At 41.2% G+C, this 14,122-nt stretch overlaps 1 protein-coding gene across 1 annotated transcript in view; it reads left to right on the forward strand.

Moving 5' to 3' along the window:
* Window positions 1-6,264, forward strand: part of SCN11A (sodium voltage-gated channel alpha subunit 11) — a 96,778-nt gene extending 90,514 nt beyond the window's left edge. Inside the window, exons 25-26 of the mRNA XM_021705863.1 lie at window positions 1,711-1,981; window positions 4,951-6,264. Of these exons, the coding sequence (XP_021561538.1) occupies window positions 1,711-1,981; window positions 4,951-5,981 (1,302 nt within the window). The 3' untranslated portion in view covers window positions 5,982-6,264. The remainder of the gene's footprint in view (window positions 1-1,710; window positions 1,982-4,950) is intronic.
* The last annotated feature ends 7,858 nt before the right edge of the window (window positions 6,265-14,122 follow it).

Here is a 14,122-nt window from a genome sequence, read left to right on the forward strand (position 1 = left end):
CTTGTATTCTTGATCTCTGTTTCTCTAAATACTGGAGTTAAACTATTAGGCCTAGGCTTACTCTCCCTCACTGTTGTTCTTGCCAATCACTATGATTCCCTGGAGAGCACTCTTAAAAGTATCTTTTCTCCAGGTCCTTTCTGACTTCCTAGAAGTGTTCTCACACAGCAAATGCAATTGACTTTCAAGTTTCTTCTCCAGACTCCTTGATAAAAGTTTTAATGATTCTGGGACAAAATTTCAAAGACACCAACTTAAATGTAGTATCCCTCCAGTGCTGTCCCTATCCTCTTTCTTCTCATGGTCCTTGCTCTCCCTGACCGATATCGTCCACTCTCATAGTTTTAATTAATGTCAGTATTGGTGCCATTGAACTCCACATCTGCATTCCAGCTCTGCACCTGAGCTCCAAACCCATACCTTTACCTGCCCAAGGTCCTCAGATTCCCCACTGGCCCCTCGAATTCAGTGTTCTCAGGACAGATCTTATCATTTCCCTCCAAAGTGCCTCATTCTCTGTTCTCTTGAATGGCTCCACCAACCAGAACGATAGCCTCAACCTATCATTTCCCCATAGTCACCTCCATTCAAACTCTTACTCCTTCTGCATCTACTTCCATATTAGCTCTTAAACCTAAATGCTTATATCTCTCTCCACTATTACCACCACAAACCAACATCATCTTTTGTCTGATTTCCGTAAGAGATACCTAGGGTTCTAAAAATGATTCTCAGGAGTTTATGAGTTTTCTAAATAGACTAGTGTATGTATATTTCAATTAGATGATAATATGATATAAAATACCTTAATGTATACATATATTGTAAAACAACCCATTTACAGTCAAGAATACCATACAATATTCATGTCTGAGTTTGTGTTTAAGAATAGTTTTCCACTAAGTAAAGAGAAGTAGTGCTTCACAGCTGTTAGATTACAGAAAATATAGTGAGACAATTGAGTCATTTCACTGTACGTGGTGGATTAGGCATGCAAACTTGAGCTAGAACCTGAACCAGAGTAATTAACATATACTTACTTTGTGAGTAGTATGACCATCTATGTACCAACCAATATGTAAGTTCACCATCAATAATAAAATGAAATAATCAATTTTTCTATTTCTGTTTTTAGTAATCATTACATCACAATCCCATTTATCTAGGCTTATTTTCAAGTGAACCATATTTAGAAAATTGGCGTTCAAGAACTGCTTGAATACAGAGTTTTGGTTAAGTATACTTAGGTCTGATCATTCTGAATTAACAAGGAGATATTAATTCCATTTCGTCCAACATAATTATGTGAGTAGGTATTCTCTGCATTAATATTATTGAAGCCCATATAAAGAAACAGATGAAATATAGAAACTGAAGTTCATCTTTTTATTATTAAATCCAACAGGAGCTGTTTTATTTCAGCAAAACATCATCCATCACATCAAAGTTATGTCATTACCAAACATTTTTTTCATTTTAAAATGGAATTAAAGCTATAAGCTTACAACTTCAAAAACAGTTACATAATTAAATTTAAATGAAAATGTAAATGCAAGAATTTCTTGTTGTTTAAAATGGGTGTGCATTTTTTAAGAAACTGCTTCAATTGTAAGAGAGGACAAATTCTGTTGTATGTGCCTTTTTTGTGTATGTGATTTCATTCTTACAATGCAAAATGATCTAAGATTCCTTTTTTCTTTTCCGTCTCAGAATAAATGCCAAGGTCTCGTGTTTGACCTAGTCACAAGCCAGGTCTTTGACATCATCATCATCATCCTCATTTTCCTCAACATGGTTAGCATGATGGCTGAATCAGATGACCAGTCTGAAGCCACGAAACTCATCCTTGAGCGTCTCAACCTGGCCTTTGTGGTCATCTTTACAATTGAGTGTCTCACCAAAATCTTTGCTTTGAGGCAATACTACTTCACCATTGGCTGGAATTTATTTGATTGTGTGATTGTGGTTCTTTCTATCGTTAGTAAGTAATATCAGAAACCCAAGGGGCTTTAATCTGAGAGCTAGAAGTAAATCTTACCATTTGGAAGTATGTCCAAACTATCCACAAAGCAACAAATTAGGCTTAATGTGGTTTCTGAAAAAATAAACAGGTGTATTGATGCCATTCTCTACCGGGAAGTTGCTAGGAGATACAGAGCAATTTTCATCACCTTGACTGTTTACACTACTGAAATAGAGTTAAACAATTGTTTGGATCCATTTATTCAATGGAGATAGACAAAACTAAGATGACCTTAAAGTGTTTGTGGGGATACCCGTATATCCAGGTAACTGAGTCAAAGGTCTACCTTTCATGGGCAACTATAAACTCTCATGAGCATCTTTTAGTCTTAAGGATTTGGTACTTAGTTCCCATGGTTTTCTTTAGTTCAGAAATCCATGTGGATATCAGATCACAATTATTGCGCCCCTGTGACATTGCTAGGTCTTCTCTCACCTCCTATATAGGACCTCCATGGCCCAGCCTAGACTGGGTTTCCAAGAGTGTGTCATGAGGGCAAGCAATGCTTTCTCTCTATTCTGTATCCCATGTTAACTTAAACCACAGCATGAACTATGCTTGTCTCAACTGCTTGGACCCCATTCACCAACCAGTCTTGCTCTATAATCAGTATATTTTTCTTAACATAGGCAGGATTAACTATAAGATTTGTGGAAGAAGAATAGAAAAAAAAAGGGTTGTTGCCATATACCTTTTTTATAACACACACACACACATCAACTTTGAAATTAAATTCTTCATGGCTAAACCATAAGAGTTTACACTCTGGGTTTTTGCAGTTTGCTTTTAACTAAACCGATAATTTGACTTTTTACAATTGTGTGCAACCACCCAGGGGCCATTCCCATAGTTCAAAAAACAATGAAGACAATGAAAACTGATTTCACAAGTGGAAGATTTTGTACTATTTCAGAAAGAATGTGTTAAACAGATAAGTGAGATCAAAATATTTTGGTTCCTGTCATTACAGCAGCAATGCAGATGTTTCCAAGAACAAGAAAATGGTACAGTTCATAGTCTGTTCTGGTTTCTAAGCCATGAAGTTTATGTAGATAAAGTTTAGAAATAGATCCTTCCACACACCTCCAGTGAAATAGACTGCTAATCTTTATCAGTCAATTCCAATTCCAAGTCCTGGTGAAATTGACAGCAGCAATAAGGTCAGGAAAATGATGGTAGAATGACTCTGGCACAGCCCTCTGAGAACTTGAAGAACCCCTTCCTCCAATATGCAGAGAGCAGCTCATTTTTTCCACTACTTACTGAACTCCTTCCAGGCAGTGCTAGCCAGCATGCAGGTTGTGGAAATATCTCTTACTTCTGTCTTTTGAACAACTGCTAGGCAATTGCAGTTACACAGCAGAGCACTGGATAGCATTTTGCTCCAGTGGATGAGAAAATCCACACATTGAGCCAAATCCTACTCACCAACGTGGGCAGCATTTTATACACCTTTGCCAGTAGATCTGCCACCCAACACTAAGCCTCTACACTTTCCCAAGATCTTTCCTAAGCTTTTAGAGAAATACAAAATGAGTATAAGTCAAAGTGAATCCTTCTCTAGGAGTTAACAATGCGGTTTAAGTATTAAGACTTACTTACCTTAGAGAGTCAGAAAAAGAGGAAACTGTATACCAAATCCCATGGTACGCAAAAGAACTGAGCTCAAATAAAGGACAGATTACTGTGGGCTCCTATTAGTCAAAGAAATATTTGTGAAGGAGGTAGCCTTAAAGGGTGGACCTCCTCCAGTTGTTGTTAAGTTGGAACTTAATAAATCTACATCTCACTAGATTTGGCTGTCCAATTAACATATGAATTCAACTTCGTTGGCGCAATTGGGCAGTTGGTGAAATATATTATGAACTAGTTCTCTTTAGTCATTAGGGGATAGCAGACAATTTTGGCTGCCCATCACCCCTAATGCCTTTGAGGACCCCCCCACCCAGAGCAAGAGCAAGGCCATGTCTACACAAGGCAAGCATGTTCCAGCCATTCTATAATATTTGGACCAAAATGTGAATTATTTCAAATTTTGTATCAGTTGCTTACAGAATAGGCAATGAGAGAACAGGATGACATTTTAGGCCAAATAATCAGCTGTTTGCAGAAAACTTTGCTCGAGATGCTATTTTTGGAGGCATCTATAACAATAAGGAAAGTATCTCCAACTTAATCCCTTAAGCTTTTTGAGTGGATCTCGGGAGTCCTTCCTTGGGATGAGCATATTGACAAATATGAGAGCTCCGTGGCAAGTTCCACCCAGAGTTGAGCATCCCAACACCACCATCTCCCTCCAGCCCTGTCCTGTCCTCACCTGTAGGAGGCTGTGTTCAAATTCCCCTATGCAAATAAAACCCTGCCTTTTTAAGGAGTTTTGGGGTTAGAAGTTCCACAATTTCCACTGAAAGCTCAGGCTTAAGTCAACCATCAATCAGTATCAGAAGTTTCTCCTTATGCTAATCTGAAGGACTCCATCCTTAGTTTATCTGCTTTCCATTCTATATATCCAATAAATATGGATATATGGAAAATAAATATGGAAAACTATTATATTTGTTATCTCATGAGTGACTTTCAAAACCCAATATAGATAATGCACTTCAAGTGTTTGAGATAAGTCACAATATAGGCTTTCATAAGCTGCATTCTCTTTCTTTTCCTTGGGTGTCTTCAATATTATAGACATCCTATTTCATCTAAAGTCCCATCTAAAGTCGGACAGTGCTTGGAAATTATTTTCCAAGTTAAGACACAGATAGATATTTTCCCAATATTGATAAAGAAAGTTCTTAATTTGTGCAGTGCACAAATTACAAAGTACTGATTAAAGTTGGTCCCACTAAGATTCCAAGGCAGGAGAGAGAGGCTGGATCTGAAAGCAGGGTGCCTGTTGGAAATTAATTTCCTTATCTCCTTCTCCTAAGGTACAATGGTTTCTGCCTTGGAGAACCAGCAGCACATTCCCTTCCCTCCAACACTCTTCAGGGTTGTCCGCTTGGCTCGGATTGGTCGGATCCTGAGACTTGTTCGGGCAGCACGAGGAATTAGGACTCTCCTTTTCGCTCTGATGATGTCTCTTCCCTCTCTATTCAACATCGGTCTTCTACTTTTTCTGGTTATGTTTATTTATGCCATTTTTGGTATGAGCTGTTTTTGCAAAGTGAAAGAGGAGCATGGAATTGATGACATATTCAACTTCAAAACTTTTGTCGGCAGCATACTCTGTCTCTTCCAGATCACCACCTCAGCAGGCTGGGATGCCCTCCTCAAGCCCATGCTGCAATCAAAGGATTCATGCAACCCCAACTTAGACAGCCGTCACCTCCCTGCCATAGCCATCACCTACTTCGTCAGTTACATCATCATCTCCTTTCTCATTGTTGTCAACATGTACATTGCTGTGATTTTAGAGAATTTTAACACAGCCACTGAAGAAAGTGAGGACCCTTTGGGTGAAGATGACTTTGAGATATTCTATGAAGTCTGGGAAAAGTTTGACCCAGAAGCAACACAGTTCATCAAATATTCTGCCCTTTCTGACTTTGCTGATGCCCTTCCTGAGCCTTTGCGCGTGGCAAAGCCCAATAAATTTCAATTTCTCATGATGGACTTGCCCATGGTGAGTGGAGATCGTCTCCACTGCCTGGATATTCTCTTCGCATTCACCACTAGGGTACTCGGTGACTCCGGTGGCCTGGACAGCATGAAAATGATGATGGAGGAGAAGTTCATGGAAGCCAACCCTTCCAAGAAGTTATATGAACCCATAGTCACCACCACCAAGAGGAAGGAAGAGGAAAGATGTGCTGCTGTTATTCAAAAGGCCTTTCGAAAATACAGGCTGAAGATGTCCACATGTGCCTTGGAAGACAGGCCCCGTTCACCACTCCACACACTCTGCAATGGAGACCTGTCCAGCTCTGGGGTGGCCGAGGGCAAAGTCCACTACGACTGAGCCCTTACTTCCACTCCTACCTCACAGCCTCACAACCTGGCCTCTGGCATCTGAGCTCCAGGGGTCCACAGCTCAGTGTGTGAACAAGCAGTTGCCTCCCTGAACTAGCCATCCCATTTTTTTCTGCCTAAAAGAAGTGATATTTCAATGTTTATTTCAAACAGGTCTTACAGGGATAGAAGATAAGGCTGTCTATGAATCACTGGTACTGTTTTAGCAAGGAAAAAGACACTAGAAGGACTATAAAGGACACACCAATGTCGGGATTGAAACACAGTTCAAATCACGTAAAAAAAAAAAAAGAATAAGAAACAAAAACATGTTAAAAATTTAGATAGTGTTTTTCCCCATATTGTTTCTAAGTACATTGCTCAATACCTTTGTTCAGTGTTTTCCCCAATGCAAGTATGTGGCTTATCACATATAACTCTCTTGTATGCGGAGTAAAAATTCAAAACCTGCCAATAAATAAATATCTTATTACAGATATTTTTACCAACATTAGTATTTTGGGTTTATTTTGAACAAAAGGTGTGATCTTGACTTGTCATTTACCACCCTATCTTTCACCAGCTACAATCTCCGTTATATACATTTGGGAAAAAAATAAATAAATGAGACTTTCAGTTTGTATTTTCATTCAGATGGTATATTCATTTAGATGTATTTCATTCAGATGGTACATTTCATTCAAAAAAATCTTCTTTGGTGGCTACGTAAGTAGCCATTCAAAAGTGGTGCTTTGTTTGGAATTAAGATGGGAGCCCATCATATGCTGATAAGTGTGTAACAATTAGCTCTTCAGGAAAAAAAAGTGCCACGATTTGTAACACGTATTGATTTCTGTGGTGAATACACCCATCAGGACTGACTTCAGTCTACCACCATGATATTCCTGAATGTGAAGTTGGGAAGAGATGCCCAATCAGTTCTTGTGAGCTGGCCCTAGTTGGCTCCAGCACAGCACTGGCTGGAACCAATAAGAAAGCCTCATTTAAAAAATCTGTGGTGACCACCTTGGACTGAGAGAGCACCTTCTTAGCCACACCTGGACCTTGGTGTTGGAGGGCCAGAGAAGGCACTGGTTCGCCAGTGATCTTAGCTTGATGACCCCTGTATTCAGTTCTGGCTGAATGTCTGCATGAAATGCAGTCCAGAGAACAACCCAGGCCTATCAAAAGGCCCAGGACTTCCCTAAAAACTGGAGATGCCCAGAGACCAAACAAGACATCAGGCCTGGCAAGAAGCTGCCCTGGGAGTAGAGAACCTACATTGTGATAATTGAATTGTGGAGTAAAACCCTGTGCAAAGCAGTCCCGCAGATAGGCTAGAGGGGCTGGCATGCCATCAGCAGCCCAACGTCTGAGGTCTGAGCCTCTGAGCCTCTGACCGGCTCCTCCCTGCCCAGCACTGGTGCTCTGGTGCACTGAGCCAGTGATTATTTTCAGTGTGTATTCACATCCAGGACTTGAATTTTATGAGTTTTGTAGGCAGCCTTATGCTCTGGAGCATTGGCAAAATACCAATACTATCATTATCTAATCATCATCAATACCTAATTTTTACTTGTGGTTGCTGTGCATCAGGCACTGGCTGAGCATTTGTCATGAATAATCTCAGTTGTACCTCACAGTAACCCAATGAGTGTGCGGTCACTCACCTGGTGGTGCCTGAGCCTTTGTGCCATGCTGGGGAAGGGCAGTGGGTAGTGCCAGAGCCAGGAAACCTTTGAGACAGGGCCACAGGGGTTGGCTGCAAGGCTGCAGGGCTGCAAGGGCCTCATAGAAATCACGAATTCCAAAGTCATGGCCAGTTCCACCTGAGGCACCATAGATGACTGATGACTTCCCTAAAAGATGCCTCTGATTATGAACACTGGGTGTTTTACTGATGCCTACCAAGTTTTCTGAACAAGGTGGCTGACCATCATTCCAGCAGGAACACCTTCTGGCTGGAGGTAGGGGAGGCTCTGGAAGGATGTGGTCTTGCCCATCCCAGATTACAGTTTAAGGGCCTGGGTGTGACCTGTTCTGTGCAGAAGCTTCGCCTTTCCCATACACACCTGTCCATCCCCAGATGGTCCCCTTTTGCCAAGGCTGGGTTCCTGAAGCCAGCTCTCAGGGAGAGCACAAGATCTGCTTAGCTTTAGCAAGAAACTGAGCCACACTTCCTTCACTAGATGGCAGCAAATGCCCAACATGCTCTTTTCTGAGCACTGCACAGCATCTGTGTGTGAGCCTGGCCCTCAAAGAGCCAGAGGGCTAAGGGAGGAAAGTCAAGGCAGGAAGTGGTGAATTATCTAAATCATGGATGGGTGCTAGAAAGCTCTCCCCCCCCGAGAAAGCTCTCACTCTTCGAGGATCCAGGATACCCCCCAAGACAGAGATGATAGTCTGAACTCCGTCCTCCTGGGGCCATGCTGAATGTCCAGGGCAAACAGCCCTACAGGCACAAGAAGCTAGCTGTCTTGTCTTCTGAGTCTTATATTCAGGCAAATCAGCCTCTGTTGAATTCAATCAACAAACATGTTCCTGAGGGCCAGTACAGTACCATCCTGTGTAAACTGCTCACAACCAATGGCCCTTAACCTCAAGAGCATATATGCTGATTGGGAAGAGTATTAGACAAGCATTCATGTGATGATAATACAATGCAACAGAACAGGTGCAGTAAACCAAGGACACCCTTCTGCTCTGAGCGTGTCACTGCAGGCGGGCTCCCGGGAAGGCTTCATGAAATAGAGTGGGGCACCCGAGATGAGATTGATAGATGTACAGGATTGTGACGGGGGTCGGGGAGAGGTTTGTTCGGGAGGGTGTTTGAAGTGGAAGGGACAGCAGAATGTAAGGAGTATAAGGAGAAAGTGTAGAAACTGTAAGGAAGTACCAGCTATCCAACTGACCGATTGGGACTTAAGAGTATAGTTAGTGGAGCAGCCCCAATAGAATCTTAGAAATGGGCTGTTTTGTGGAGAGCCTTAAATGCCAGAGTGAGGAGTTATAACATATTTAAGTAATAGGGAGGCAGTGGAAGTATTTGAAAGAGGGAGAAAAATTAATCAGACAGAGCATGCAGGGTGGAATGAGGTGGAAAGAGAGCAGAATACTGGTCCTGGAGGGGAAGAGGCACTGAGTGAGGAGAGAGGCGGGGCAATAAAGTGTGACCAACATTTGTGCCAACTAACTGGCCACAGCAGAAGGGTCTAGGGGAAACCTTAGGATTTTTGTCGGGGTGACAAGATAGATAGCAGTACAAGTTACCAAGTTAATGAGTATAGAAGGGCAAGGGTTTGTTTGGTTTCATGGCTATGGCAGAGGAAAATTTTAAAATTAATTCAGTTTGGAGCATTTTGAAGGTTTAAGATGCCCAGTGCAAGTGACAGTATCCAGCCAGGAACTTGAGGATACGATATGAACAGGAGTCCTCAGCACAGGGATGACATTTGAAACCGCAGGAGCAGATGAAATCATGGGGGAGTGGAGCATACCCAGATCTAGGATGAGGCAGAGGACTCGTCCTGGGGGCATACTTTCAGAGAGTAAAGATGAGGAGGAGAGACAGTTCAGGGACGGGTGTGGGAAGGTAGGTGAAGGTAAACACCATGACATGCAGTTTGGGCATGGAGCAGGCTTTATGAGAAATACCCAGCCAACAAGATGAGTGACATGGTCCCACCTTTTCATCCCTTCCACCAAGAAGCAAGCAAGGAGCCAGGACATAGCATAGTTGTGTTCCAGGGAAGGATCCCACTCCCTGTGTAAGGAAGTGCCTATTCTTCCACCTTTTTATTGAGCAAGCATGAGAGCTTGCCTTATAAACAATCCAGGCTCAGGAGCCAGCTGTCCTGGGGAGCTGTCTTGGAATGTCAGCTACTAGTGCTCAGTGCCCTTGGGAAAGTTGAAATCCTGTACAGCTCCTCCTGCTCAAGGAGGGGGAGCCACTGGTCCCAGATAGCTTGTTGCCTGGCAACCCAGAGAGAAGCTCCAGGGTCATTCGCTGGGCAATCCTGTCCGTCGCTGCGCAAGGAGTAATCATAGACGTGATGAGAAAACAGGTGCTAACATTAATTGAGCACTTACTCTGGACTCGGCTGCCACTTTAGCAGGATTACCCCGCTTAATCTGCACGACAGCTTTATTAGACATAGACTATTTTTAATCTTCATTGTTCTGAAGAGAATACTGAGGCATGTGGAGGAAGTAAGAGGCTAGTTCAAACCCAAGCAGTCTGGCTACAGAGCTCAAGCTATCAACCACTGCACCACACTGGCCAGACACGAAGGGGTAGTGTGACTGCAATTGAAGGAGGACACAGAGTTTCCCTGGTAACGTTCTGTGAACCTCTCACCATCCATCTCCTCTCCTCTGGAGATGATGCATGTTTTTGAAGTTCTTCCATTGTGGAAGCATCCACTACATGCGGAGATGCAGATGCTGTGCCCCCTCTGCAAATTCTGCATCCTCAGTTCTGTCAATGTACTCGGTTCCCTAATATTTTGACCTAGTTTCCATCCTTTTATCATTCTCTCCCTCCTCCAGGCAAACTCCTCTAGCAGCTGGTGGAAAGAGAGCACAATACTGGTCCCCTCTAGCAGGGGGCAGGAGCAGAATCTCTCCCGCTTCTTGGACAATATATGTACAGCTATTGACGTAGGCTTCAAGTGTGCTCATGTAATAGTGGTGGTACAAGAGGTATGGTGGCCATGCTGATTTCGTCTGTCTTAATCTCCGTCAGTCCCCCACCCAAGCCACCTGGAAGGAGCATACAGTCCAACGAAAACCACTGTGTCTGTTCAGCCGTTGCAACTTCAAGTGCCTTTACCTCCTCTAAGCTCTTTCTATATTTAAAAATCACTTCTGGATACAAGTCACACTGATGGCGCATACTCTATTCTCCCCCCAGCTTTATTGAGGTATAAAAATTATATATATTTAAGGTGTACAACATGATGGTTTGGTATATGTATACACTGTGAAATGATAGCCACAATCAAGCTAATTCACACATCCATCACCTCCGTTTCCTTTTTTTTTTTTTTTTTGGCATGCTGAGAAAACATAAGATCTACTCTCTTAGCAAATTCCTAGTATACAATACAGTATTATTAACTATAGTCACCTTGCTGTACATTCAATTCCCAGAACGTATTCATCTTATACCTTTATATACCATCTTGTACACTTTAACCAGTATATCTGTTTCCCTCACTACCCCCCACACCCCAGCTCCTGGTAACCATCTTTCTACATTCTGGTTCTATGAGTTTGACATATTTTAGATTTCATATATAAGTGAGGTCATGCAGTATTTGTCTTTCTGTGTCTGGCTTATTTCAGTTAGCGTAATGCCCTCCGGTTTCTTCTGTGTTGTCACAAATGGCAAGATTTCCTTCTTTTTCATGGCTAAATGGTATTCCATTAGCATTCCAAATGATATTCCAATCACATTTTAAAAACCTGTTTATCTGTTGATGGACACAGGTTGTTTTCACATCTTGGTGGTTATGAATAAGGCTGCAATGATAATTGAAAGGCAGATACCTCTTCGAGATAGTAATTTCATTTCCTTTGGATAAATATCCAGTAATGGGTTTGCTGGATTGTATGGTTAGTTTTATTCTGAATTTTTTGAGGAACTTCCATACTATTTTCCACAACAGCTATACCAATTTACATTCCCACCAACAGTATACAAGGGTTCCCCTTATGCCACACCTTAATTGACACTTGTTATATTTTATCTTTTTGACAATAGCCATTCTAACAGGTGTGAGGTGATATTTACTGTTTTGATTTTCGGTTCCCTGATTATTAGTGATATTGAGTACCTTTTAATGTACCTGTCGGCTATTCGTATATCTTCTTTGGAAAAATGCCTACTCAGGTCCTTTGTGCATTTTTTTAATTGGGTTGTTTGGTTTTTTGCTATTGAGTTGTTTGAGTCCCTTATATATTTTAGATATTAACCCTGTATCTGATATATGCTTTGCAAATATTTTCTTCCATTCTGTAGGTTGCTTTTTCCTTTTGTTGATGGTTTCCTTTGCTGTACAGAAGCTTTTTAGTTTGATGTGGTCCCACCTGTTTATTTTTGCTTTGTTGTGCTTTTGGTGTCATATCCAAAAAATCATTGTCAAGACCAATGTCAAAGAGCTTTTCCCTTATGTTTTCTTCTAAAATTTTTATGGTGTCAGTTCTTACATCTTTGGATTGGAGAATTTAATCCATCTGCACTTAAAGTAATTATTGCTAAGTAAGGACTTACTATTACCATTTTGTTAATTGTTTTCTGCCTCTTTGTAGTTCCTTTCCTCCTCTCTTGTTTTCTTCCTTTATTATTTATTTTTCATAGTGGTATACTTTAATTCCTTTCTTTCTATCTTTTGTGTATCTACTGGAGGTATTGTGTGTGTGTGTGCGTGCGTGTGTGTGTGTGTGTGTGTGGTTATTACCATGAGGCTTACATAAAACATCCTATAGCGTAACAGTCTATTTAAAACTAATTTTAAAAACTTACATTCAATCACATACAAAAACTCTATACCTTTACTTCCCCTCTCTCTACATTTCATGATACTGATGCCATACTTTACGTCTTTTTTTATGGTGCATCCATTAACAAATTATTGTAACTACATTTTTTATAACTTGAAGGATGTTTATTAAGTTGTTCATCACAATAAAGTGAATTGAGTAAACATGATTATTAAATAAATGACAAAATACCACACTAATCTCTGACTCACTGTATCTGAGTACACGTCCAAGGTATTATTTGTTTTTGTTTTAACATTTTTAAAATTTTAATTCAATTAATTAACATATAATGTATTATTGGTTTCAGAGGTACAGGTCTGTGATTTGTCGGTCTTATATAATACCCAGTGCTCATTAGAACACATACCCTCCTCAAAGCCCATTACCCAGTTACCCCATTCCTCCACTCCTCTCCCTTCCAGCAACCCTCAGTTTGTTTCCTATGATTATGAGTCTCTTATGGTTTGTCTCCCTCTCTGGTTTCTTTTTCTTCTTCTCTTTTTTAAAATTTATTTATTTGTCAGAGAAAGAGAGAGAGCACAAGCTGGGGGAGCGGCAGGCAGAGGGAGAAGCAGGCTCCCCGCTGAGCAAGGAGCCCGATGTGGGACTTGATCCCAGGACCCTGGGATCATGACCTGAGCCAAAGGCAGACACTTAACTGACTGAACCACCCAGGCATCCCTCTCTCCCAGGTTTCATCTTGTTTGATTTTTTCCTCTCTTCCCCTAAGATTCCCTGTTTTATTTCTTAAATTCCACATATCAGTGAGATCATATGATAATTGTCTTTCCCTTATTGACTCATTTCACTTAGCATAATACCGTCTAGTTCCATCCCTGTCGTTGCAAATGGCAAGATTTCTTTTTTTTTTTTTTTTGATGGCTAAGTAATATTTCATTGTATATATATACCACATCTTCTTTATCCACTCATCTGTCAGTGGACATCTGGGCTCTTTCCATCATTTGGTTATTGCGGATATTGTGGCTATAAACATTGGGTGCCCCTTCAGATCACTACATTTGTTATCTTTGGGGTAAATACCCAGTAGTGTAGCTACATTACTTTTTAAAATTTATTTATTTTTTAAAGATTTCATTTATTTATTTGACAGAGAGAGACAGCGAGAAAAGGAACACAAGCAGGGGGAGTGGCAGAGGGAGAAGCAGGCTTCCCACTGAGCAGTAAGCCCAATGTGGGGCTAGATCCCAGGACCCTGGGATCATGACCTGGGCTGAAGGCAGATGCTTAATGACTGAGCCTTCCAGACACCTCGCTACATTACCTTTAACACTACTGATTTTTAACTTTTTAAATATTTTTTTGGTGCAAAAAAAAGCTGATCTTATTAAAGCATGGGGACAGGACCCTTGGGCAGAAAGCCACTGCAGACTTTTAACCTTTATATTAGAGATAAAAGTGATTTATGCACCGCCATTATAGTGTTAGAATATTCTGAGTTTGACTATATGTTTACCTTTACCAGTGAATTTTTTTTAAGATTTTTTATTTATTTATTTGAGAGAGAGAGAATGAGAGAGAGAGCACATGAGAGGGGGGAGGGTCAGAGGGAGAAGCAGACTCCCTGCCGAGCAGGGAGCCCGA

Source organism: Neomonachus schauinslandi, chromosome 1 (genome assembly GCF_002201575.2).
Source record: "Neomonachus schauinslandi chromosome 1, ASM220157v2, whole genome shotgun sequence".
Lineage (NCBI taxonomy): Eukaryota > Metazoa > Chordata > Mammalia > Carnivora > Phocidae > Neomonachus > Neomonachus schauinslandi.